Source organism: Aptenodytes patagonicus, chromosome Z, assembly GCF_965638725.1.
Source record: "Aptenodytes patagonicus chromosome Z, bAptPat1.pri.cur, whole genome shotgun sequence".
Lineage (NCBI taxonomy): Eukaryota > Metazoa > Chordata > Aves > Sphenisciformes > Spheniscidae > Aptenodytes > Aptenodytes patagonicus.
Genome location: NC_134982.1, coordinates 2,539,462 through 2,564,381, shown reverse-complemented (window position 1 = coordinate 2,564,381; position 24,920 = coordinate 2,539,462). Strand labels below are relative to the sequence as shown.

Genomic DNA, 24,920 nt, shown 5'->3' with positions numbered 1-24,920 from the left:
CCTCCCCCGCTCCGCGGCCCCCGCCCCCATGGCCGCCGCGGCTGCACGTCCGGGCTCGCAGGCTGCGGGCGGCGGCGCCCGTAACAAGTGAGACGCCGCAGCCCTTCCTCCGGCGGCTGCTTGCGGCGCTGCCCCGCGCCTGCCGGGAAGGAGGCAGAGCCGCACGCTCCCCGGGTTGCACCGCTCCGGCTTTTTCTACGCCTGCACCGGGGCTTCTCGCCCCCCTGTTCTTATTTATTTATTTATTTATTTTGGTACTTCGCACGGCGTTGGACATGGAGCCGCCGCGACTCTTTTGATGCACGCCGGGCGGCTTTTTTTTGGCAGGATTTTCCTCTGTATGGTTTTCCAGCGGTGGGAGGACCCTTCCCCATCCTTGCCCGTCTCCTTGAGTTAGTTCCCTGCACGCTCGGGAGCCTCGGAGCCTCCTGGACTGAATGCAACTTTTTTTCCTCCCTCCGCACCCCTTCCCCCTTTGCTGATCCCTGTCAGCAGGGACCGAAAAAAAAAAAGCCCCGGCGAGGAGGAGGAGGAAGGGGCTGTGCGTGCATGTGTGGTTGCTGCTGGTGCTCAGGACCCGAATCTGTAGGTGCGTGTTGAAATATGGAGAATAGTCTTGGATGTGTTTGGGTACCAAAGCTGGCTTTTCTCCTCTTCGGGTTTACGCTGGCGAGCCTGCATCCTCGAGTCTCCGGTAAGTCAGTTCTGCCTTATTTGCCTTTGCGCTCCGGGGTGAGGTTGATTTTTCGCCGCATCCCAAAACAATGTGCCCGTTTCTCTTGTGCTAATGGACTTTTCTCACCCTCCGCGAGCGTGATTTGGTTTTTCGGGGGGTTTTGTTGTTGTCGTTGCTCGCTAGTGTGAGCTTTTGCATCACTTCCCACAGATGGGAAGGGGGCACCGGGGTTAGGAGCGCCTTGTGTAGCCTTGGAGAGAAAGGGCAGCGCTGGAAAGAAGGAAATCCACGGAAAATAAAGGAGAACTGTGGCAGGAGGGGGCATAATAGGTGTGTAAGTGTGTGTGCAGTGGCGGTGGTAGGGTTAGTTCCCGTTCTCTTTTGCACCTGATCCCGCTTGCGGTTGGCTATGTTTGCCTGTAGCTTTTTGGGTCTATGTGCTGAAACCAAGGGAAGGGGTTGCTTTTACTGGGTAAAGGAATAAAAGCAGCAGATGAGTTAGCAAGGCAGAAAACGCAGTTATCTGCAAAGCATCTGCCAACTCTATTAGGCTGCGATTCTTTGGGGCTGCACCGCTCTCGCCACACTTGGCAGGCACATTTTCTAATTAAAAATGGCAAAGCCGGTTGCGTGTGGAACTGGGGTAGGGCAGGAACGGAGGGAACTGACACAGCGATGCACTGGGGCTAGCTGTGCAGGAGGTAGAGAAGGGCTCGGCAGTACACAGATCTCTTATTCAAAAAGAAAGAAAAGAGAAACGGGAGTGTGAGCCAAGAAGTGCCGGGAACTAAGAAAGTGCAGCTTTGATTTGCAGGAGGCTCGGGGTGTGAGTGCATGGTGGAGGGAGATGCGTGCAAGGAAATACTATTCTCTAGTGCTTATTTAATTTTCTCCAAAAGAAAACGAGTAACACTTCAGTAGGAGAAACCTGGGGATGGGGGAGTCTGGAAAATACGAAAAAGGATCCGAGCACACGTCTGTGCACACTGCTTTCGCAGCAGCGACGGAGGAACAATGGGAACCAACTCCCCACACCATGCACACCAGCACTAAAGCAGGTTTTTGTGATGGGGAAAGTGCTGCATATGAAGCGTTTTGCAAAAAGGTCCGTGGTGTCTTCTGGCAAAGCTCAGGTTATCAGCTGTATGTAAATGGCAATCGCCCATGGAGGTGGTGCTTCCTTTACACCAGTGGGTGTATCTTTTGGTTGTCCCGATTTTGGGGAGTTAGCAAGTAAACTGGAAGATGCTTCTCTGCCAAACCAGGAGGTTTATTTTGCATGCGCGTGTGTGCGCGCTTGTGCATGCGTGTCGCCAGCGTTGTCCTCTGCAATTACTTGCGTGGAAGGTGGGACCCGGGCAGTGGGAGTACAGTAATGAATAAGTGTCTCTCTTGCCTTTCCAGCTTAAAGGCTGGGAGATGGGAGACATGGCAGTGATCCTCCTTCGTGCAAGATGATTGACTTGCAGGCTCCTTTGCTGCCAAAGGAGGGGATGGAGTGAGAGCCTCTGTGTGTGAGTGCCTGAGGAGGGAAGGAAGCCGTGTGCTGTGTCAGGGGCCAGACATGCTGCAAACCCATTGCTCCCACAGCATCAGTATTGTTTTGTGGTATGTGGAAGAAACAGGCTGTTTTCCAGCTGTGCATATTGGTTGTGCGTTTCACACCCCATCTACGATACACAGGTGTTTATTGCACTGTTTTTGAAGGTGGCATCTTTGCGTTGCACCCAGTTCCTTGCACTGTGCTTCACAAGCTGCAAGTGGGCAAAGTTTTCCCAGCGTCGCAGCCCCGGGGGCCGTCAAGAGTTTCTGCTTCCCTGTCGCCATCCCAAGTCAGCCGACAAAACCGAATAAAGCAGATCTTGCCCCTCTCGGGCAAGGCTGTGGCCTCTGCTCGCTCACTGTGGCGTTTCCACTCCACCCGTGAGCTGGTGCGCTGTGGGCAGGAGGCGCGGGCAGTGCGCTGTGCCTGGCACGGTCCCTGCGCAGCAGGGCACGGGCAGGCAGTGAGCGCCGCTAACAAAGGGCTCCCGGAGATGCTGCACAATGGGGCCGGCTCCTCTCTTGCTCCCTGCCCAAAGCCCGGAGCTGCTGTGGGCGTGCAGGGGTGCGTTCAAAACTTTGGTGCCGAAGGGCAGTGGCGCATCCATGTGCGGGCAGGGACACGCTGCTTCTGCGCCGGAGTCAAGTCCTGCGCCTGTCGTTTGCCATTGTGCGTGAGGGGCAAAACGTTGTGGGGGATGAGACAAAAAGTAAAGCACAACATTGGACTTTCCCTGGTTAAAAACATGTATATGTGGACAGAAGAACAGATGACGGACAGTGTTTGCCATCTTGGAAAGAGACCATGGAAAATGTGTTCCTGACAAAGGCAGATGTAAATTATGTAGTGTTTGATCATTATCATGCTCTATGGTTTATTCTGTGAATGTATTAAAGTAACCACAAAATACCTTCCCCTTTTTTTTGTCTGTAGGTGGGAATTTAACTCCATCTCAAAGGCTTTTTGTGAATGGCTTCTGTGTTTGGTGTCTTTGACTCCCACTAGATCTTGGTGAGAAATCTAGTGTTAGTGCAGCATGTCAGAGCCCAGCAATGTCTGGGTACTATGGCAATCACTTCTGTGAGTGGTGCAGTATAAATCACCAGTGACCTGTCACAGCATCCATTTCACATGCGCTGCAGTTGCCCTCTGTGTTACGAGGCATGTGAGCCACCACATGTATTGCAGGAGTGGGGTAACCTCTGCATTCGCGGGAGTATTTTTAAAAATGGAAATAAGCTTAGCTGAGGACGAGCAATTTACATTTGAGTAGTCGTCTTCTTTCTATAGTTTCTTGAATATTTTTGTATACAGCTCTTCCTGGTTTATGTCTTTCCTTCTTCACGTCCATACAGAAACAGGACCGACGCTGACTTCAAATACACAGTCAGGAATGTTTGTTTTCGGTGAGATTATGCCAAGCGTAATGATGTCCAGGTTTCACACTTAGTTCATTTATCCTTGACTGCTACTCCCTTCTCCTTCCTAACACAAAACTTAGTGTGAAAGGTCTATTCCAGGGCCCAAGACATGGCAGTGCCATCAAGATACTCTCCTTGTATTTCTCTGTTTGTCTGAACTCTTCTTTGATTGCCTGTTTTACGCTGGGACAGTAAGATCTTTGGAGCAGGACTGTAAGGGCTTTGCTTTGCAGATTCACAGCAGGATTATGGTCTGCAGTGAGGGCTTCCAGGATCAAAATGATTAATAAATACATCTGCAATTCTCAAACTTAGGGAAGAAAACCTGTGGGACTGCTCGTTCCAGGTGCAACTTGCAATCCAGGTGCGTTCTTTGCATCATCTGACCGAGCTTAAGTTCAGAGCTCGTGCGCTGACCTTGCTGTTTGCATTTCCCTGGAGCGGCCCGGGTGGAGATGGAGGAGCAAGTGCCGCCTTCTCCCAACCCACCCAGGCTTTCAGTCCACTGCCAAGGAGGCGGAGAGCCTTGTTTTACATCCCCGTCCTGTCTCATATTTTGACTGGCAAAAGATGGTGCTGTAGGTGGGCTGGTATTTCCCAGTAGCCTGTTGTTTAACACCATCCTGCAATAATCTGGGTTCTGCCTGAGCTTGGTCCCTGAAGCATGTGTTGCATGCGACACCTGGGTTGGCCTCTTCTAACGGGAGACTGCTGTCAATCCAGTGACATGACAGCTAAAATAACTCTTTCAGAGTCATTCATCAGATGCTCGGCACACGGATTTTCCACCAGATGTCCTTTAGAGGGCCAGTACTGATTTTTTAAATGTAATTTTTATGAGATAAAATAACGCCGCAAAATTGAGTGTTTAGTATGTGCCTGCTTGTGTGGCATATCCAGCTGCAAGGATAAAACTCTGCAATGGGTTTGCACCTCCATTCTTGGTGGAAGAGGTTGTTGTGGAGACTTAGCAAATGTGCTAATGTGAGTAAGCTGTGAAAGAAGTTTGCCCTTTCCTGGTATTTTAACATCTTACCAGACTAAAGCTCACCAGTTCCCCTTTATGCTAGCCTAAGACAAGGCTTAGCTGTGCCACCGTGCAGGTGTAGGGACACTCAGACTCAAAGGCTACGCATGAGCCAACAGGTAGGTTCTTGCCTCAGGTTTGCTGTTGCAAATCCCTCGATTGATGCGATTTACAGAAGTGAGTCACTTCATGTATTGAACGAAGTGGTTGTGAAGGAAGCTGACACTCAAAGAGGGGACCACGTTTTCACATGCCTAATTTTCCCTTCTGCTGAAATGCAGATCTGTAACAGCATGAGTCAGTGCAGCCAGTCTCTTTGTTGTAATACAAATAGATGTAAATTTCTTAAAATGTTGGCCTTGCCTGAATAAAAAGTATACTGACAAATTCCACTGAGGCTTTCATGATTAATTAACTAAAAGCAAAAAAATTCACTTGCTGTGTTAAAATTATCCCTTGGGTGAAACATTGACCCAAATTTTTTATTTCCATTGGAATCCAAAGTAAACACGCTGGCCCTGTCCTCGTTTCCCTTACATCCCTCTTCCCGCAGCCATGGTGCCCCGGGCTGGACGGAGGTGCTCCTGCCCAGGAGCAAGAGCGTCAGCTTGGGAGGCAGCACCCAAGTCTGCAGGGTGCAGAGCGATCCCCGCTCCTCTGGAAGGCATCTGCCACCAGCTGCTGTTTGCTGTTCCCGGAGCCTCTGAACACCCTTACTTCTACTTTGCCCAAGGGAATTCCTTTCTCCATGCTGGCCTGAAAATTCATCTGCCAAAAAATAAGTGCCACAACGTTCCTCATCTGAACTGTGAGGTTGTGTCGCAGGCAGAGGTGAGCTCAGGTGGTTTGCAGGGAACTGGCTTCAGTACTGGTGTTTATGCTATTTTCTATCCGGCTCCCTGGTGAATGTTTCTAATGTTCACTTTAAAGAATTTCTTCTCAAATGTTTGTTGTGGGGATGGCTTAAATTGTTACTGGTTCTGGTCCTCGGGAAATAAATCTGCTTTATGTGTCCATTACCCATCTCCTCCTCCCCATCCCCTTCTATAAACCTCACAGTCTTTTTTACCACTTCTGCTGTTGAAAAGCAACTGTGGTCTCCTCTGCAAGATAAAGGAAGCTCAATGCTTGGGCATCTTTTTTTTAATATGGGTGGAGAGGCTCGGGCATTTGAGATTTGCTGCTTTGGGTCTTCTGCACAGCCTCCTGTAAGGAAAACGAACAAATTATGGAAAGCGGTGACTGAAAGTGAAGTGTATCTCTTGATTTCTGACAGCAAATTCACTGGTAAAATAGAGTATATTATTCCTGAAAGATAACACATCAGATAATTGTAAACCTAGCAGAATTGTTTCTTTCTGACAACGTTTCTCAATTTCAGCTTTGATGTGAAGGGCTACAGCTAAATTGGGCTAATGACAGAACATCTCGCTCGAGAGTTTAGAGATGTCTGCACTGTAAAGGAAGCTGAATTCTTGGAGAGGCGCGATAAACGCACAGTTAAATATCTCAATTTCTGTCTCGGTTGATGGCAGTCATTTGTTGATGGTAATGCCAATATGTGCTGTAATTTTATAAATGCTCTGAAGTATTCAAAATACATTGAAAACTGCTCTAAATTGCTGCCCAAAATTTCAGCAAAATATTGGTTGTCAAAGAGAGAAGCTGAAGGAATAGTATCTTCTTGGGAATCGCATTACTGGCTGAAAACTGGGTATCTTCTCTCCCTGCAAAGTAGAGTTTAAAACCAGGGAGATTACTGATGTTTTGATGATTTTGTTTACTTTTATGGTGCTTTATGAACAATCAGATTCACTGGTTTGATCACGTGCACCCAGCCCATGGTCACACTTTCCCGGGCTCGAGGGCTCACAGGGTGCCTCCTCTCCCAGCTTGGAATCAGGTGAACAACAACCAACTTTGCTTTGGTATCAACCAACAAAGCTTTGATATCAATTTCTGTCTTGGGAAACTGCATCGTGACTAGCCAAGAAGTTTCACTCATTGAAACAGATCCTCGCTGTCATTCTCCTCCGGGGTCTTACAGCAAGAACAAAGGGTGACACAGATAGGTAAAGTGTAAAATAAAGATACTGGAAATGACACAGAATAACTCCTGCTCTGTGCACTTAGCTTCCTGGTCAGTGAAACAACCCCCAACCACTAATGCAGGTGTGTATGAAAACATTTGTTTCAGTTGGAGAGGGTAGGGTAGTTGGACACTTAATGTGACACTGTTACGAAATGCAGAATTTATCCAAATCACAGAGGTGGTGCTTGCACAACGTGGATGTACCATGGGATGAGGACGTACCGTGGGAGGTGAGGCTGCTTGTTGGGGAGTGGGTGGAGAGCTTTATAAATTGCAGGGTTATGACTCTTTTGAGAGGCTCTGTAGATTAGCTGAGCTAAGGTCAGCTCTTCAATTGCCAGAAGAGCTCTGCAATGAATGACAGTCTCCTAGTTCATATTTTTGTCATTTATATATAATAATAGTTTCACAGCCTGGTGTCCATGTTCTGTGTACCCTGTCAGGCAATGGGGGCTTCAGATGATGTGCTGACAGGGACTGTGTTTGTCCTGCACGGGTGAGGAGCTACATTTCGGTATTTCCAAGTTGCCTTTGCTTATTGCTTTCCTTTTTTCCCCTCGATATCATAGCTCCGTTCTTGTCTCCTATTTCTCAAGTTTTTGTTTACTCCCACCACGTACCTTCCGCCATGTCCACAGTTGCCTGATGAAATCTCAGTGCAGCACTGCAAGTACAGACTGTTTTGGTAGAAGTAGCAGCAAGGTTACTCTTGGATATGGGTAGTTTCTATGATGAAAGATTAAGAAGGGAGAGAGATTATAGCATTATAAATTGGGCTAAAGCTAACTATTATTTTGCAGTTCCCTGCTTGCTCTTGGGTACACTGAGTAGAGAGAGATTGTCATAAAAAATAGTGGCATGAAGTTTGTATCCTCTGCCTGGCTGGTCACAGATGTGAGTCCCAAGGCAAAGGAACTAAGGTCAAGTCCCCTCTTGAGTCCTGTATGCGATACACTTGTGCATGTGCTTGAGGTCTCGCGGTCAGGATGGGAGCAGACAATGTTTCCACTAAAAGAGGAATCATTTGCTCATTTAGTCTGTTCTGTGTATGGACAGTCCATATAACTTCACCTATTCGCCTTGCAGCGCTGCGATGGGCTGGAGAACATTCTCCCTTGGCATAGCTAATTGCATTCACTGGGTTGCTTTTGGCTTGCTTGTTTTTCCTTTGTTTCTCATTTGAATTTGCTTGGCTTCAGTTTCTTGCCACTGGTTCTTGCTGTGCCTTTCCCCGCTAAATTAAGTGTACTCTCCCTGAGAAGGTGTGAAGTACAGTGAAGGCACCTTCATAACCTTTCTGACAAGCTGAACAGATTGATCCTGGACGGATGCAGATGCCTGATCTGCCTGTGCTGCTGCCTGTGCAGCCGGAGCCTGTGCCCGTCCCTGGCCCATCCTGTGCCGATAGCTCTGCTGCCGGCAGGAGCAATCCTAGTGAGCCAGAGGTGGTTGCTCTTTGCATAGCTGAAAACCGACCTCATAAATATTTTTTTCAGAGGCTTAGTCCAGGTTCCTTGTCCCTTTTTCTTGGAGTGTATTTTGAGGAGGAACACAGAAGTGCCCAGCAACCAAATCTGGTTCAGTGAATCGGCGAAATCTCGGTTCGAAAAGCGTCTGAAGGCTCGTGGCTACGTTAACAGTGTGACCTGCAGCTAAACTGGTGGGCATTTCTGTCTGGCTGTGAAGCTCTGAGAGCAGTAGTTAGATGAAATATGACAGCTCTGGACAAGGTCAATTGATACAATTGTGTAAAGTGTTTCTTTCTAGAGGCAGGAGTCCCAAAACCTTATAATTAAAAGCTGAAGATTGCTTCCCTAGGAGTGGAGTTGACGTATGAGCAAGGAGTGGGCTGTCTTGGGGCTGGCAACAGGTATCGAGCAGAGTTGGGCGTTTCATCCTTAGCCCACAGCTACCCAAAAGGGCTCGTTCTGTGCAGAGTTCATGCATGAACCTCCTTCCCCCTGAGTCTCTCTGTGACACTCTTCTCCTCACTAGCCAAAGACTAAAAAGCATTTTGAAAGCATTCTTTTGAGTTTCTATCCACAATATTAATTCTTTTTTTCCTCTTAGAAGCATCAGGGGAAGAAGACAGACATTTAAAAAGGCTCTGAGGGGCCTTCGTCCATATTCACTTCCTTTTTTTTTTTTTTTTTTCTTCTCTGCCTTCTGATGCTCAGAAGAAGAGGAAAAAAGCCCTCAAAACTTTCCCTCTGCTCTTCCCTGGTGCTGAAGACACCCGACAGGCCGCGGTCGTGGTGAGACCCAAATGCACCAACCTGTTGACTGCTGAAGAAGCAGCGCGTTTTCCTGCTTGGCTTGAGGTTTTGATTGTTGTTGTCTTGGCGGCAGGCGCTTGTGTCAGATCCCAGGGAAGGACCGATGCAACTTTTCTGTAGGACTGTAATTAGTAATCAGTGTTTTGGCTGGGGTTTGTGCTGAATCACCTGCAGAACGGCCTGCGCGAGGGCTGTGGAGGAGGGTGGTCCAGCAGATGGGGATGTGCATTTTGGGAGATGGGTGTAGGTGGCATTTCAGGTGTGTATATATGTATATATTTTAGGAGGAGTGTATATATTTTAGGTTGCAGTGATGTGGGGTTTTCCCCCTATTCATCAAATTCTGTAAATTTCATACTCGTTTTCCAAATGTCATGGTGCTTGTGTTTCTCTTACCCAAACTGAAAATCCTTTTCCCTAGTTTGTCCCTCCTTTATTGTATTATAGATGCTGCTGAACGTGCTGTTGGCGCGACTGGTTGTCCTAATATCCTCTGTGTTGTTTATAAATTTGGCAAAAAGGCCCACGATCCCCCATTCTGCTTTGGAAGGGAGCTTCCTACGTGGTTTTCTGCTCAGAAGATTGAAAAAGTTTAGATGAATTATTGAAGAGGAGTCTGTTGTACATATGAAAGTAGCTAACGGTCTTAGAGTTAGACTTTGCTGTTGAAAAGGACATTGGGATTTTTATATATTTATTTATGGGGGCTCCAGACCTTTTTATTTTCCCTGGACACAGTGAATACTGCGTCCTCCTGTGTGAGAAACAGTGTGAAGTAAGTTAAAAAATTAACTGAATCTGACAGCTCTTGTTTTACCGTTCGTGATTAGGAGGATGCAAAACGGAGACGGTTTCATACCGCTGGAGAGTGTCAGAATGGCTTTTTTCAGTGTCCACAGAGATTTATAAACACAGAAAATTTTCTGTGCCTGTGACGGAGACGCCAAGAGGGGCTGATTGATATTTCCCATGATCCAAGCGTTGATAGGACATTTAGCAAACCAGCAGTATAGGGATGCTTAGAAAAAGGTATTCATGCACAGGATTTTAAAGTGCTGTAGGACTGAGGGTGTTGTACATGCAGTGCTTTTTGCAAAAATCATACGGTTTTATGTTTTTAGATTTCTGATGCTGGTTGTTTTTGACATTAAAAGTAAGGGGATACTCAGTTTGTGGAAATTAAAACAACTCTGCGCTTTGGACTAAATAGCAGGTGTGTGTTATAAGAAATATATTCAGTTCTGGCGGAGACTGTTACACACGGCAGTTTGCTGTGATCTCCCCCTCACGCAAACGTTATTCATTCTTTGTTTTCATTAATCTGAAATAAAGGTCATCTGGATGAAAGATTCAGGAGAAAACTGGGTAAACAGCTGTATTTCCATACTGCCCACACAATTCTCTAAGCCCACAGTAATGGAGAATAAATCAGATTTTTTTTAATCCATCAAATTTTAATGATTTAAACAATTATAAAAAGAGAGAGAACGGTTGTTTCAATAGGTTAGGCCAGATTCTCAACCTGAATAAATCTTCACTGACTTCCGCGGAGAGACCTTCACATCAACAAAATCCTCCTAACACAATTTGCTGTTGATCATTTGCATTCCTTATACGCTCCCATAGACATGGATTCTCTGCAACCAAATAGCTTTGCTATAGCAGGTGTATTGATATTAAAAGGGTTGTTAACATCTCTCCAGAGGGGGATATTCTGTTACCAGTAACTCTATCAAGCTTTTCCATCTGTGTAGGGAATTTGTCAGAAGCTGGTGTTATGTTATTAAAAGTATTAGTTATCTCTTGATTTGTGTCTAATTGAATTACATCATTAATAGAACTCAATTACAATCAATGGAAAATGATATCACTGCAAGGACAGTGGCCACTCGAGGTTGAGAGTAATGCTTTGTGCTCAACCAACCAGTCACAAATGGGGCAGCACCATGACTCTCTTAATGAGCAAATTTTCTGATCCTGACCGAGGGGAGGTTTCCGTCTTAAATGGGCACGCTGGCTTGGAGCCACCCAAATCCCTTGGCACGGTCGCTTCATGGCAAATTGTTTTTTGTGACTCAAGTATGAAATAGTTTTGATCTCAAACATGCAAAAAAATAATACTCTGGCTTTTTTTTTCTTTTTTTTTTTTTTCTGGTGCTCCTTAAGTAAGCTTAATCTGTCTTTATCACAAATTCTTGAAGTACTGTGGAGTGAGGCCATCGACGAGGAATCACAGGGGGCATCCCTGGGCGTGCCAAGTCCGGGCTGTTGGTGTTGTGTTGTTACTCACATTGCTCCTCCTTTTTATATCAGAGCTCACAGAACAGCCCAGGAATGACAAGTGCATCTGTCAATAACGACAAAACTAGCTAGTTTTCCAAAAGACACCAAACCCATGAGACTTGGGAGAACAAGCTCAAATCCAAACAGAGAGAAACCGGAGCAGAGTCCAAAGTGGCAGTATCAGAGCGGTGGATTTCCATTTTTTTGCTGAGCTGGAGATACATTTCATACAAACGAAACATTGCTTCTCAGGGAAGCGGAAAGAAAGGTGTAGACTCTCGCTTGGTTGTTTAATTTGCTGCCCACCAGAGACGGACACCGACTACTACTGGTGGCAGCGAGACTTCTGGCTGCAGCAGAAGTGCAAAAGAAAGATACTACAGTGACAATACAGAACAAACAAGATTATCCATCACCCATGAGACTCAGAGAGCTATACCGCCAGGAGTATGTTATAGCAGAACCCTGGGCTATATTATACCATTAATTTTTTTTAAAGTAATACCCTTGACAGGTTTTAATGGGAAATTCCACTTACAAATCAATGGTGTGATTCAGTCCTGTATTTATTAACACATTCCTCAGATTGCAGATGAGTGAAACTACCTGAGTACAATTCAAATGGCCCTTAAATGTGGAGCATGACAGTATTTGAGTGTCCAATAATTTACATTGCCAGACTCTGTCTCAGTAAATGAGATCTGTCTCTTTGCATTAATATGCCAAATACCTGATAGCAATAACTATTTCATTAGTTCTGATTGTTCCTGACATCTCCTACATCGCCAGAAGTTTCCCTGCATCACCCTTTGCTGGGCTCCAGGCTTTGCCACTAAATGCTCTGTTCCCATATGGTAGGTAAATGGGTTGTGTCAGAAATAAGTAAACCTTTATACAAGGTCAGTCTGGGTCATTGCATGACTAAAAAACATCAAAAAATGCAGCCAGACACTCCTGGAGCTGGGGTTAACTTTCCCTGTTTTCTCGGTCAGCTACATGAATGCTGATGCAGAGGTTTCCATCCCAAGTGCTTCTCCTTGGCTGAGCTGTAGAGCTAAAGGTCCTGCGGTCCTTCCCATGAGTAAACCTGATGCTGAGACCAGTCCCCTTTGAGGTATAGTTTTTTCTCTAATTTTCTATTAGGTTTTTAATCATACCAGTTCTAAAATCTCATTTTCCCAAACTGCTCTGTGATGCTGCCACAGCCTTGTAAGTGTTCCGTTGCCGCTTTTCCACGAAGTTAAATGAGGATGGGGAGGTGCTTATGACAGTTAAGGCTAAACAACTGCGAAGACCTATGAAGGATGGTAAAATGCTTTGAGATTCCCGTAGTAAAAGGGTACGACGCAACTGTAATGTATGGCTGTCATAAAATGCTGATCATCCTAACGCTAGTAAGCTCCGAATGAGACTAGAGTTAGCCTGACAATAAATTAGATTTGAAAAGGTAATTGCGTGAATGTATGACGAAAATTTGGCCTCTTAGTACACGATCTGTCAGCAACTTATCTGAATTTGTTTCTCATTTTTTTGTAGAACATTTCTTGATGGCGTATACGTTACTCTGTAATATAAAAAAAGTGAGCAGCTAACGGTTTCCAAAATCCATCCCTAGGAATAGCTTATTTGGCTCCTGGGAGGAAGTCGGTCTTTTAAAATTATAATCGGTAAACGTTTTCCCAAAAATCTTTGGCAGATGCCTCCCAAAACTATGACTGAAAAACCCATGTTCCTTCTTTGTGGTCATTAGGCTTAAAATGGTAAGTGCTGGTAAGTGCTGAAGGCCTTCCCTCACCCCTCTGTTACTACATGAAATACATTCCTGGCATTCACAGCCCTAATAAGCTGAAGAGGGGATGAAAAATACCCCTCTGTGTTCCTTTGAGCAGCAACAGGTGACTTCTCAGCATTGCTCGTAGTGTCATTTTTCTGCTCGTTAATGGCCTTCCTGAGCAGATGCACAGTAACCTCGCTCGAAATAAAAATGGCAAGCCAACAGGCGAATAACAAAACTGAGGGTAAGTATCAACTATTGCTTCACGGTTTGTACTTAATAACCACGATATTTCCAGCCCAGGACTTAATTGTCAACTGTCGGGACTAGAAGGGCTACCGCTAATGAACGCATCCCGTCCTCTGCTTCTACCCTCTTGTAAATCCTGCTTTGTACTTTTTTTTTTGTCCTGTGGTAGTTTTGTTCATCGTGACAGAAAGTTGATTTAAGCAGAGGAGAAGAGAGTAGGACAGTACAGCACACGGCAGCGCTGTGCTCAACGTGTGCTGTAAAGCCCGGTGAAGGCTGGACTCTGGATCTAGCCCAGCAGCTCTAAATGCTACGACGTCTTTTTTGTGTCTTGTAGCTTTGGGCTTTAGTTTGGTGCATGTCCTTAAATACATAACAAATCCGCATATGATGTCTAGGGGAGAAAACTCCTTAAATGATCACAAAAGAGGCAGGTTGGAGGAAGAGTGGAGGAAGGGGCCGTTGCAGTCCTGTTAGCATCAGCCCTTGCAGATGCCTAGCTGCCGTCTTCTGCTTGTACACCCACAGTTATAAACAGCTGCCAGATTTGGGATCAGAAAGGAATTTTCCCCTAATGGTCAGATTGCCAGGGACTCTTTTTTCCCCCCTTTCCTGTAGAGTGGGGTCTGCTGGGCTTCCTAGCATCTTGTGCGATATTCAGGGACATCAGTATTCCCACATCTCCTCTGGTAGTTATAGTTTCTGGTCTTTACGAGATCTTAAGAAGGGTGCCTTCAAGTATTCTGGGGGTTCATGGCTTGCGGTGAAGCTCTGTGGACCTTTCTGCTGTAGGTGTCCATTTGGTAGCTCTTCTGTGAAGTAGGCATGATGACCGTGGTTGTCCCATCCCATCCAAAGCCCCATGCGGGATCATTCCTTCTACACGTTGGGTCGAATTGGAGCCCTGCCTGCTGGGACCTCCCTGCTGTGAGTGATACCCGGTGGGAAATAATCTCTTTTAACTTCACATTCCTGGAAGCTTGTTGTTTGAGGCATAGTAATGTATGTTAATCTGTGGAGAAAAATAGTCACCTGCAGGTGGTGGATCGTCTGACCTGCCTTGATGTCTATCTCGGGAGAACAGTAACCTGCACAAGGTACCTACTTTATTCCTCCGTAATTGAAATTCGTATCTATGACTGTATAGTATTAAGAAAACCTTAACATCAGTATTCAAAAACACACTGACTTTTTCAGCCTTGTGTAAATGATTTCTAATGTGGGCTTGGTATTGAATTAACAAAGTGACCTTTGTGGCATTTACCTAGAGCACAGAGCACGGGCAAACGAGAAAACGGAACCGCTGTAATTAGGGGCACTGCAGACAGCAAGGCTCTTTTATCAAAGCTTGCCTTGGAGCACCAGATGCCTCAAGCAAGAATCTGTAAGTGGAAGCAGAGGCAAGGAAATGCTTATTATCAGAGAGTTAGGGCAGATCCTCTTGAAACTTTGTTGTCTACTAGATCACGCTAAAGAAAAGGAGCTGAAAGTCGACAAACTCTCCTGTACGTTAGAAAAGAGCAAAAGGCAATTTCCTCTGCCAATGTTTTCAAGCCATTCCTGCAACACTGCTGAGAGTGACCTGTTTGCTTCGAGGACACCCTCCTCATTTTAGGTAGTGAATCAGTCAGGGAATTGTCTTTTTTTTTTTTTTTTTTTTTTTAATGAAAGACTTTGTAAGTGTCCCATAGTAAGAGATTATTTATTTATTTTATTCTTTTTGTAACAAACTAAATGTAAAATAAACAGAAATATACTTTCTGCCAAACTGGACCAGGACATTTCCCTCCTGCCAACATGTAAAGTGAGACAACTTACTGCCAATCTTACCACGGTAAGCAGTGAGCGTGGATCGTAATGAAGACGGTGTATGAAGATTAAAACATAAACACGCAGACTTTCTCTCTTCTCTTCATCCCTGAAGGAGAAGTAGTATTTGAGCGAGTTGTAGCTGTCGGTGCCCGTATCCTCATGGTGCGTGCAGCCCTGGCTCCCACCCTGCCTGTCTCCAGCTGTTAGCAGCTGTCCCGGGCTGATGTGGATGGGCGGCAGTGGATGGCCAGGGGGTTGAGCAAAGCCAGCGGAGGCACTCGGGGTCTTCGGCTGCTCCTAACCCTGGAAGGTGGCCTCCCCCTGCAAGGAGTACGTTGCAGGCCATTTCTCATACTCCTGGCATGCAGCACGCTGGCATTTAGTGTGTCAGGAAATCAGTTGTTTTCATGACCTGATGGAATAAATGGACATTTGGATGACTCTGCACTTAAGCAGATTTAAAAAAAACAAACAAAAACTCCTTAGCCTACTGTATAGAGAAGTGCATAGTTGTTTGCTGTATGCTGAAGCTCCATGTTGCTCTTAAAACAGTTGTAATGATTCAGAAAATGCTTGTTTTCTGATAAGACCAAATGATGTACCAAAATACCTATTCCTCTTCTGAGAATGAATCAGGTAGGGCAGATCAGCTTCACCGGCATTATCCAGGAATCACCACTGAGATTCACGGAGCGATGCTCCAGGCACCTGATTAGACAAAATCCTGCTTTAATTCCTGGTGTTCGTTTGGGGCCCGACAGTCCCTTCAGAGTGTGTGGGCAGCATTTTGCCATCTGATGACTTCTGTGGGTGCTGTGCACGTGTGGACAGGGGATGAAACGCAGTCCTATGAACAAAGGTGGTTTAAATTCTGTATATGGTGACTTTGTACGCATGTAAGTAGGTACGTTTGTGTGTGCATTGCTGTACTTGCGTGTGCTTTTGTATCTCAGATATACCTGGGTGTATACATATAGATACACATATGCATATGTGCACATACAGGTATATAATGTATGCGCACGCACATATATCTACAGTGAGAGAGAAAATGCAAATTCTTAGTAGACTATAGTTAGAAAAGCAAACCAGCTTGCTAGAAGAGCTGAAAGAAAAATTGCAAATGCGCACTACTGTGTTAATTACTTTTTTCCTTTAGACTGTGAGCTAACATTTAAAAAAATAAGCTAGAAAGATTTGACTTGAACTGAAGGTTTCAGTTATTATCCGTAGGGGTAAAATAGTCGTAATTGTGCTGGTTTTGGCTGGGGTAGAGTTAATTTTCTTCCCAGTAGCTAGGATGGGGCTGTGCTTTGGATTTGTGCTGGAAACAGTGCTGATAACACGGGGATGTTTTCGTTCCTGCTGAGCAGTGCTGACACAGAGTCAAGGCCTTTTCTGCTCCTCACCCCACCCCACCAGCGAGCAGGCTGGGGGGGCACAAGAAGCTGGGAGGGGACATGGCCGGGACAGCTGACCCCAACTGACCAAAGGGATATTCCACACCGTATGGCGTCATGCTCAGAATATAAAGCTGGGGGAAGAAGGAGGAAGGGGGGGATGTTTGGAGTGATGGTGTTTGTCTTCCCAAGTCACCGTTACGCGTGATGGAGCCCTGCTTTCCTGGGGATGGCTGAACACCTGCCTGCCCATGGGAAGGAGTGAATGGATCCCTTGTTTTGCTTCGCTTGCGTGCGCGGCTTTTGCTTTACCTGTTAAACTGTCTTTATCTCAACCCACGAGTCTTCTCACTTTTACTCTTCCGATTCTCTCCCCCATCCCATTGGGGGGAAGTGAGCGAGCGGCTGGGGGGGGCTTAGCTGCTGGCTGGGGTTAAATCATGACAATAATATTATTTGGTCTTCTGAGAATCAGAAGTTCAATGCCAGATTAGACACATCCTAGCAATCTTTTGCCACTGTACACAGATGCTAATTTTGTAAACTGAAATAATAGTGTGCGTTGAAAGCCATAGAGGTGGCAGTCTCCCTCCCCCCGTAGAGAATTAGAATATTTCACATGGTTTTGATCTATAGTGTAAATTAGGCCTACAAAGTGGTGTGCTACGTCTTCATTAAAAGAGGAGACAATAATCATGAGAACATGCAGCGTGATGGTGCAGGGTTTTCTGTCGTTCTTTTGTTGCTAGGTGGGGTTTTTTTGGAATTACAAATACTGAATATTGGTTTTGCACTCATGCAAAAATCTGGCTTTGTGAGCTAAGTATAATAAACATAAGATTTTCACTGAAAGATGTAGTGCTTTATTACAGAATTGTATATTCATGATCAATGTATGGATTAATTAAAAATATTTTTTTAAATAGAAATTTAGTGTCTTCTCCTGTAAGTTATAATAATTAACAGTACTAAGGGACAGATTTTATAGGGATATATCGGAAGTATGACTTCGTGCCAACTTTTGCCCCCCTGGGGTTTTCTATTTTCACTTCCAAACAGCGATAAATTATGCCTTCTACATACAATTAATGTGTTTTTAATGAACAATTAGAAAATTGCTGTGGGATGAAATTACTGTGAGGTAAACTTTGACTTTTAAAGGAAAAACTGGCCTCTGCGTTTATACCTGTGCCAAACTTTTTCTGTACAAGTTTTACTGTCTTTGCAATCTCTTTCAGTGTTTTTCCTTGCACGTCTAAGTCTGGAGCTCTGTAAAAGCTGCTTCTTATGTGATAGGAAAAAAGCTGTTGATGTTCTGAGGTGTTTCCCATGTTAGAGCGGACTTTGAGCACAGGCTGGAAGAAGTACCTTGGAAAAGCAGAATCTGTTGGTCCCTCCTGTTCCTGCAAATCACTAGTCACCTTAACTGAAAGTGGTTGCACACATAGAAATGCTGGAACAGGAATCATGTGCACGAGGCATAAATTCTGCTCCGTGATAAATCCCTGTCACGCCAACGATCTCAGCTGAGGTTGAATTTGGGATTAGGATCAGGGCTTTAGGCTTGATAGACACTTGTGGAGATTTCAGCTTCTGTCTAACATGGATTTATTCTATTTGATAGAACTTGATTCCAACTGACTTCTTGTAGAAATCAGAATAATTTTCTCACACCTGTGTTTCACGAGATGATTGGCTTTATATGAGCAGAGATGGTAAATGTGGAGAGGGAAAGGAGAAACATTGATTTGTAATTCATTAAGCCTGAGCTTTACATACATAATTTGGCTCCCGTATTTTGTGATGGAAATGCCCGTCTCGCAAGAATATTTGGTTGTAGATATTCAGTATTTTCCAGATTGAAATTGGCGATGGGTGGGTTTAGTGTGTTATATGAACATGCTGATTAATATTCGGCCTGACAGTGGAATTGCTGTAAGATGAAAATCTTTTCCCATCATACTGTCCTGTAACCGTGAGGGTGCCAACACGGCTGCAGCCGAGCAGCACTCTCATTGCTTTTGGTTTGCACAACAGCGGGGCCAGGTTTTCAAGCACTTAACATTCAGTTTGGACTTAAATTTCTTAAGCAGTTCAACAACTTGAAGTTCTGGCACTTACAAGGTGAAACAAAGACACAGAATCTCTCTTGTTCGTGAACAAATGAAGCACTTGCTTAAATCCCATTCTGCACAACCCAAATGCTGCACAGGTAGAAAAGCTTAAGTAAATGTCCCCTTACAGCACGTGAGCTGTAGGAGTGCCTGTGTGTGGTTAGCTGATCCGTGCCACGGTCGGGGATGCCGGCTGCTATTCAGGCTTATGTTGCAGTGAAGTAAAGTTTGCAATGCTGTGTCTTCCCACTTCTTCATAAGGATCTAAAGGGGCTTTCTCATGCCATAGAAGCTGGTGTGCAAGTCAGCGTTTCCACCAGATTTGGCTTTGAGTAATTAGAAGGACAGAATAATCGATTGGTTATGTTTCTATTTCTGGGTTGCTCATTATTTTAAAGTGAAGTACTGTAAATGGGCAATCAATATCAGAGTAAAGGTACATGACATCATCTTCTGTAACTGCGGATTTCTCTTCCTTTATTTTGTCATTTTGTGAAGTCAAAGGACAGGAAAACTACGGTTGAATGTCTGCTGCGACCAAACCTCTAGAAAATATCCTCTCTTGGCATGAAGCTCCATCGATGTGCTGGGATCTTTCCGAGAATGCTGAAAAGTCCTTTGGCAAACTTTCTTGAAAGGACTCAAGTAAGCAGGAGACCACATTGTCCAGATAGGTTTCATCTTAACTGTGGAGCTCAGAGGCTCTTTTTTGCTCAAATTTGACTGAGGGGTTAAACTGCCAGGGAAATGGGGTGTTTAAGACCCATAGATGGTTATGAAGAGCCGCCCAAGGAGAGGCAGCAATGTCTGTATGCTTCTTGGGAAACGGAAGGAGACCCAAAATCGAGACACCAAGCCGGACTCTGAGACTTTGGCTGCTGGCAGATGTGTCTGTATTGGAGAAGAGTGGGAACAGCATCGTTCAGTGCAGTGCTCCTCTGTCCCAGTGAAAGGGCTGTTTTAACGTAGTATCAGCCTCAGAACAGAGCTGGGCTTCCAGCTCTTGCTTGTCCTCTGCTCTGCAGAAGACCTGGATTTGGTTCCTGCTGTTGCTGGCCCACCGCCAACCCCAGTGGTTTATTTAATAATGGGACAAGTCAGACATTTGTTGTGGAACTTTACAAAGTTAATCATGGTAACAGCAGTATCCAAAATCCTTAAAGCAAGCCATTTTTAACTCTTTTAAAAAACAGAACAACATGATCCTGTCCAGGGCCAGCCAGAGCACAGTAAAAAATTCTGCCAGCTCTTGTCTTTAATTGAGAGCAGTGATGTCTTCCTTCCCCCTCACGGAGGATTTGCTGCGGCTCCCACTGGGCTGTTTGTATTAGAAATTAAATGCAGTCAGACCTGGTTAATCCCCATCTTGCTCAGCCATATGCCTGGGTGACCAGGAGCCCCGTGCAGCAGACGCGGTGAGGATGCGCCCTGTGCAGGACTGGACTCACCGGGCCGAAGGGGCGCGATGTTTACGCCGGTTTAGATTAACTGGGCCGGGTGGAAATAGAGCAGAGTCTTCCCTACTTTGTTACTGAATAAAGCAGGAAGGCTACGGGTGTTTGCTGTCAAGGCCTCTTCGGCATTCAGTGACTTGGGTGCTTTGATGGTTTCTGCATTGTATGAAAGGCAGGAGCGTGTTTGGGCTCTGAGGGATGGAGTGTGGTTGCTCACGCTGGTTCTGCCCCAGAATGACTTCTCATGTTATTTATGTTCCTTCTCTCCAGGGGAAAAAAATAGCAGTAAGAACAGCAAAGACTGCATAATAAACCATCTCCATTTACTGTAAGACACCTCTTCTTGCATATACTCTTCATTTCTTTTAAGGCCAAAAGCAGTCGGATAGAAAAACCCACAGAAGAAGGAAAGGGGGATTTAGTCAGCCTCTATATGCCCTCGTGGGATGGATTTGCCAGCAGCGGTATTTTCCACCCCATGGAGGTGGGCAGGAGGCGGCGGTTCTGCCCGGGCTCTGCTGCTCACTTTGCAGCAAGTCTTTCGCTTTTCCTTGATTCATCTTTCTTCAGCTCTGAAACTGGGTCGATCGTGTAGCATTTATCTGAGATGGCGTTAATTGGGCAGATCCTATATAATCTGATTGTGGTGGCAGGTAACAGTGAAAGCTCTTCCAGAAAAACTTACCGGGGCAGTTATTTCTAAGTGAGTTGTTGCACGAGATGCTCAGAAGAAAGAGAAAGAATTGCATAAAGAAGAAAGTCAGAGAGAAGCTGGAGAAGAGAGTCGGATGTCCAGATTAAATGCAACAGCAGTAATTTTTAACATGAAAGAACCAATTTATAGGAAACTAGTGAAGTGAGAAGTGAGGTGAAATGGTGAGAAACAAGGCAAATTGCAAAGCACGAGGACACTGCCTATGGAATGGAAATGCATGGAGCGGCCAGGCAGGTTAGAGGCGCACTGCCTAAATGAGGAGGGATACCCTTGTGTTAATACGGTAGAAATGGGTGTGAATACACATATGTGCATTGCACAGTGTAGGCTTTGTACAGGGCAGAATAACAGGGAACAGCTACGCGTGTTACACTGAAACGGTAACTCCCTCGTTCTTAAATACAGTCCCTTCTATTTCCACTCATTAAAGCACATACACGTACACTTTTGGGTTGAATTCAAGGAAAACTTGTGAATAGTTTCAGCTGGAAAAAATACATCGTCTGCATATTTCACTGTTGATTTTTTTTTCCATTTTGTGCAAAACCATCTTTGTCAACCTAATGTTTGTGTTTGCATTCACTGACCCAAAAAGTAATTATTTGCACATCTCTACTAAGAGATCTCAGTGACAGAACCTTTCTCTCCACTACCCCACATACACGTGTGCACGTGCGTATGTGCACTCCGTATACCAGTGGATTTCCAAATATACATAACCCCTGTGTATTTCTTTTCAGTAGAATAAGTTGGATTCTTAAGATCCGTGGGCTTTCGAGTACTTAAAAGTCGTATTTCAAATTTCTTAATTGAAACTTTGGGTTTCAATTAGTTGGAGCTTTTTCTGGTTAACACCCAGCTGAAAACAAGTGCTCAAAGCTGTTTGTCACTTGTTTCAATTTCTGGTAATTGCAAACAGAGTGAAAAGATTTTATGCAAATTTTGTTCTAAAAATTAATCACCCTCTGCAAGAAGCCAAAACATGGTGTTTTTTAAGAGACCTGTTTTGAATGTTCAACCGTATGCATGCTGGGCTGCCGTGATGGATGAGCTCGGGGCTGTGCTGTGACTCTGAGCTCAGAGATCAAACGTCTGATGGATGCTCATACAAATGTCTGATGCCTAAATAACAAACTAAATAGCAAAAAGTTTGGAGAATGACTTCCAGAAAGTGACCAGTCCTGTGGGAGAGTGGGAATGGTGGGATGTGAGTTAATGATCAGTCCCTTGTGCTGTTTAAGTCAGTGAAAAGCCAGGACTGGCTGACATTTGTGTCCTGTTTGTCCATACAGGGAAGGGATTTCTAGAGGAGCAGTAGATTTTGCAAATAAAAATCAGGATGCCTTTTCTAGCAGTGCTGTCACTGGTGATTAGAGGTAGGGATGTATGGAAGGATGCGCCTCTGGAGCAGAGGTAGGACTGTGGACATTGTGTGTGGTACTGGACACAATAACCAGAAGCAGAAATTGCTTCTTGGGTTGGTGTCGTTGAAGGGCATTTATCTCACCAGAGAGCTGGCTCCACATTGTCCTGCCCTCCCCGGGTTGTGGGAGGCTATGTTGGCTAGCATGGTTTATCCAAGAGCTGAATCCAACCCAATATCTTTAAAATAAATACAGCGTCAAGTGTATGGGCATTTATCAAGCATGGGCAGATGTGCCTTTTGTTGAGGACCGGGAGCATCATATTCCTAGTGTCAATGCCGGGCCAGCCCAGAGGCTGAATTATTTGTGCTCTTGCGGGAAGCTGCGAAGCTTTTCAGTGCTTTACTGCAGCATAAATCCTGTTATTACCCTGATTTACCTGCGCTCTTTTGAAACCTGAAAAATATTTTCCCACCGACAGGAATATTTTCCCAAAAGTTCCCTGTTTATTAATGGTCAGAAGCAAAAAGTCCTTAATGTGTGATAGAGGGGTCTGGGGAAAGGAATCTCTGAGGGGCTTGTGTGGTAAAAATGATCTAATAACTTTTCAAGGAGAAATTGCTTTGGGTTTGCTTCCAAGGATGGGAAAGGATCAGCTTTTGGAAGGGGAATCAGTGTTTGGCTTCTCATATCTGAGCTGGACAGATACCAATCGCTTCTTTGGTTGTGTGGATTTCTTGATCCAGCTGTTTGTTTTCTGTTGGTCTGAGGGCTGTTTTGGGAAGGGAAGGTTGCATCCATGGGGCTTAACTGTGGGAGATTTTTATGTTCTTGGAAAGATTAAGGAGGCTTTTGAACATTGTCCCTTAGTTTACTGGAATGCTTTGGCTTTTTAAAATTTTTGTTACTGTTTTAAAAAAGGCTTGTCCTTGAAGCCAGAAAACAGAAGTAATATATTTCAGTAAATCAAGTGCATAATAAATAAGTGCATGTAATGATTCCCACTTTACTTTTCTCAGGAGTATTTGCTGCTATCTCTTGCAAAGTTACGCCTTAGCTAGATGACGTGGATAAGACACTTAAACTATTTAAGGACACAGGTACTGGGTGTTCCCCCATCCCAGTACTCTGCTCCACTTGCCTTCTGCCTTCACCCGTGGGGATGTGGAGGGGGAGGACTGCCCCGTGCACTTCGGGGAGTGGCCTCAGTTTTCTTGTGAGCGTCATTTCTTTCAGTGTACGCTGTCCTTATACACAGGTTATGGTGGCCCAGAGTCATCCAGCCTAGCTTGTGGTGTCTACCTGCTGTGGCAACACAGAGCCGGAGCCCGTCTGCCTCACTCGGGTATTTGACCTACCCCTAAATACTAGGTGCCCAAAGAAACAGTCCTCCTAAAGCAAATGCCTAAGCTCCCTCTTTAGTCATGGGAGAAAATGAGGTTACTTTAAAGACCTCCAGAGGAAAATCCTGTCTGTCAAGTTAGTGCCATGAGCTAGGCAGGCAGGCTGGCCCCGGGAGGTCTTGAAAGGCTTCAGGCTGCTGACTGCTTCGGTAGGCACCAACATTCAGATGTGTGCTGGAGACCAAATTAGAGGGACCGGATTTCCCCAGCAGACCCTCTTCTGCCTCCTAAGCGGTCGGTGAAGGAAGACGGACCCCACCAGGACTCGCTAATGATCTGACAGCCCCTCTGAAGGGGCCCTTTGCTCTCCGTTAGCAGCAGAGGAGCAGGAGGGGCAGGGCTGGTGAGCAGGCACCTCCGCTGGTGCCCAGTGCTGGGTGAACCGTAAGGTTATGGTGAGACGTCTCACAAGCTGTTTAAGCGAACCCAACAGAGAATAATTGCCAAGGCAGAGGACATGCAGTTCTCTGTATGAATTACTGACGTACATATGGATAAGGATTAGGGAACGTCTATACCTTATAGACCCTGTGAATGTTGTGCATACCTGTGGCCCTTTATGGGTGATGGAATCTCATGGCTGATTTATAAACTGACCTTCCTGAGGAGTCAAAAATCAGAGGGACAAGCAACTTGTGTAACGCGGGTGACAGCGTCAGCTTAGCAACAAGCACTGCCCATGTTTTGACTTTGAGCTTTATGTCATGGGGCAGTGTGGAAATCACGGAGGACAAAATGACAATAAGCTAAGAATGATAAAAGAAAACCTATCTGAATCAATTCAATATTATTCAGTGAGTGATGGGGAAAGTATGAGGATCCTAAATTTGTGCTACTTGTCTTAAGAGAGTCTAGCGATAAATTGCTCTCCCCTAAGCAGGACCTTGATTGCAGTGATGGACAGGCGAGTGTGGAGACTGGAAATCAATAGCTGGGATAGATTCAGACAGTAGTCATTCATTTGCAGGCAACAGAGACCAGGATCTGCACGGCTCAGTCACTCAGAGCTCTCGTGGCTTCAAGGGGACGTATTTTCTGACAAGAACAGCAGGATTTGGCCCCTACAATTTTCGTAAGTACTTTCCAGAGGATTTATGAATGAGCTTTGGGTCCAATTTTATTAGTAGGAATTGTATTATATATCAGCTTATTATGGCTGAACATTACTCCTTCCAGCGTGTGGTCTCGGGGCAGGAAAGCCTATTTACTGCACAGCTAAGGTGCGCTAATTTTGTTCATTAGCTGAAGCTTTTGGTTCTCTCGGGTACCCCTGTCCTTCTGTGTATATCCAAGTCTTTTCGCCCAGGAGACGCTTTG

General features: G+C 45.3%; 1 protein-coding gene across 1 annotated transcript in view; it reads left to right on the top strand.

The window, feature by feature from the left end:
- The first annotated feature begins 296 nt into the window (after nt 1–296).
- The window catches only part of LOC143172797 (netrin receptor DCC), a 579,706-nt gene continuing 555,082 nt past the window's right edge, over nt 297–24,920 (top strand). Inside the window, exon 1 of the mRNA XM_076362578.1 lies at nt 297–694. Coding sequence (XP_076218693.1) covers nt 604–694 — 91 coding nt within the window. The 5' untranslated portion in view covers nt 297–603. The remainder of the gene's footprint in view (nt 695–24,920) is intronic.